Source organism: Diospyros lotus, chromosome 2 (genome assembly GCF_014633365.1).
Source record: "Diospyros lotus cultivar Yz01 chromosome 2, ASM1463336v1, whole genome shotgun sequence".
Lineage (NCBI taxonomy): Eukaryota > Viridiplantae > Streptophyta > Magnoliopsida > Ericales > Ebenaceae > Diospyros > Diospyros lotus.
This window is the reverse complement of record NC_068339.1, coordinates 41,361,805-41,364,251: the sequence shown is the minus strand read 5'-3', so window position 1 is coordinate 41,364,251 and position 2,447 is coordinate 41,361,805. Positions and strand designations below refer to the sequence as shown.

Here is a 2,447-nt window from a genome sequence, read left to right as displayed (position 1 = left end):
AATATTCAGTGAGGGCGCAACTTACTAAAGAAACAAATAAGAAACAATATAATAATATAAATATGCTAAAGATTAACATTATTTATTCAATACCTTACAATAGTTCTTTGCGATTTTTCATATTTTGATAACATTGTATATTAACTTCATTATCAATGTTCAAAAATATCTCTTTCTAAACATAAACAACTAGGCTATCATTCATCCACTGATCTCCCATTCGATTGCGCAATCTATCCTTCACAATGTTCATTGCAGAAAATACTCTCTCGACAATAGCAGTAGCAATCGAAAGAACTAGTACCAAAGTCAGAAGTTTGTACACCAACGGATATATTATGTTTTTTTTCGTCATAACCAACTTCTCTGCAAGATCACCAGGCCTTTCAATCCTTCAAACTCTTTGTTAGAGCGCATATTAAAAATAAAAGTTTCTAGTTGATCATCAAGTGTTAGGAGATTTACTGATGAAAAATCTTCTGGATAAAACTCAGCAAGTTGAATCAATCTTTTCTTGTCAAAAGCAGAGAATGAATCTTTTGGACATAGACATGCTACACAAAGAAACAACTCGGTATTTGCCTCCGAGAACGATCATTCAACTCTTGAAGTTGCATATCAATGACAGTATAGAATAAATCTACACGGAAATGATGCAAATATGTTATTTCTGGAGCTTGACGCTGTGGGCGACCACGAGCTGCACGGCGTATAAACATATCATCCATGTTTGGAACATCAATGTAGTGCACCTGACAAAAAGAATAGACTTGTTGCACAAACGAATCCCACCCATCATTTCTAAAAGACTGGAGTCGTTGTTTGCATAGTTTCACCAATTCAATTGCATTTACAATATCTTGATCTTTTCTCTGTAATGCCTTTGATAATTCATTTGTCATCGCCAAAACAGTTCTCATCAAATGTAGATTAAATGCAAAATCAAATGATAATATTGACTCCAACAAATTATATGCTTCACTTTTTTTATCAGAATTTGATCCATCAACACTAATCATTTCAAGCACATCAATAACAGCTGAGAACATGGCAAACAAGCTGATCAAAGAATTATAATGTGAACCCCAACGCGTATCACCAGAACGCTGAAGGGTAGTTTCTTGATTAAGTCCCCTTCCACTTAAAATCTCACCATTCTCCAATACTTTTGCAACAATATTTGCTTGTTTCTCTCGAAGATGATCACAACGTTTAAACGATGCTCCAACAATATTGACCACATCAGCAACCAAATGAAAAAAGTTAGAAATTGGAGTATTCTTCTTTGCCACGGCTACAAGAGCTAGCTGAAGTTGGTGAGCAAAATAATGAATGTAAAAGGCGCAAGGATTCTCTTTTAAAATAAGTGATTTGAGACCATTGAACTCATCCTGCATATTACTTGCCCCATCATAACCTTGTCCTCTCAATCTAGACAAGCTTAAGTTATATTTAGAAAATGTCTTGTCTATTGCAGCCTTAAGTGAGAGAGCTGTAGTACTAGAAACATGCTCAAAACCAATGAAACGTTCATTTACTTGTCCACTATTGTTCACATAACGTAAAACAATTGACATTTGCTCCTTTGTTGACACATCACGAGATTCATCAACTAGAATAGAGAAAAATGAATCCCCAATGTCTTTGATAATAGCATTGATCGTTTCAGCAGCACAAGCACTTACAATATCCTTCTGAACATCGGGAGATGTTAATTTGCAATTTAAAGGAGCTTTGTTCATTGTAACTGCCTTAATCTCATCATTATGATCACCTAGAAACTGCAATAGGACTAAAAAGTTACCTGGATTCTCTGAATTCTCAGATTCATCATGACCCCGAAACGAAAGCCCCTGTCGCATCAAAAGTCTAATACAATCAATTGATGCAGTAAGACGAATATGATAGTCACTTCATACTTGTTTTGACTGCTTGAAGAAAGCTGACTGAATGTGTTGCTCTTGATTCATCAAAGCCTCACACTTGATACGAGCTTTATTGTGTGCACTATCATGATCCCCAACATGAATATTAAGCTTGTCTTTACTTTTCCAATACGAGAATCCTTCACTAACAAAAGCATCGCCTCCTCCTTGTTTACCCACACTTGTTTTGAAAACATAACAATACAAGAAAAAAGCAGCATCTTTTGATACACTATACTCCAACCAACTACCAAACTCTTTAAACCAAGCAGGATTGAATCGTCTAGTTTGTGTTTGTCCAAATGGTCTATATGGAAAGTCATGATCTAGAGGCTGACACGGACCTTGTTGCATATAAGCTCTCCAGACTTGATCTCTAATATTAACATCGTAATCCAAAATTGGAATCCTTAGTCCAGGATCGATGGGAAGTTGTGTAATATCAAAAGTAACACTATTTGATTTTTTCCTATCAACATCTTCTACAACCGACGGAGATTTTTGTTTAAAAAATCTATCCAT

The 2,447-nt window shown here is 35.4% G+C and overlaps 1 protein-coding gene across 1 annotated transcript; it reads right to left on the bottom strand.

Moving 5' to 3' along the window:
• Positions 1-554: 554 nt before the first annotated feature.
• On the bottom strand, positions 555-2,447 carry LOC127794821 (uncharacterized). Its single transcript, XM_052326077.1, has 2 exons — positions 1,920-2,447; positions 555-1,853 (listed from the first exon to the last, which is right to left on the bottom strand). Exons 1-2 carry the CDS (start codon positions 2,445-2,447, stop codon positions 555-557), a joined length of 1,827 nt encoding a protein of 608 aa, XP_052182037.1.

Excerpts from the sequence above, each read along its gene's own strand:
- LOC127794821 (XM_052326077.1), bottom strand. The coding sequence starts at position 2,447 with ATGGATAGATTTTTTAAACAAAAATCTCCGTCGGTTGTAGAAGATGTT. Across the intron at positions 1,854-1,919 it reads TCTTCAAGCAGTCAAAACAA|GGGCTTTCGTTTCGGGGTCA; the intron begins GTATGAAGTGAC and ends TTGATGCGACAG.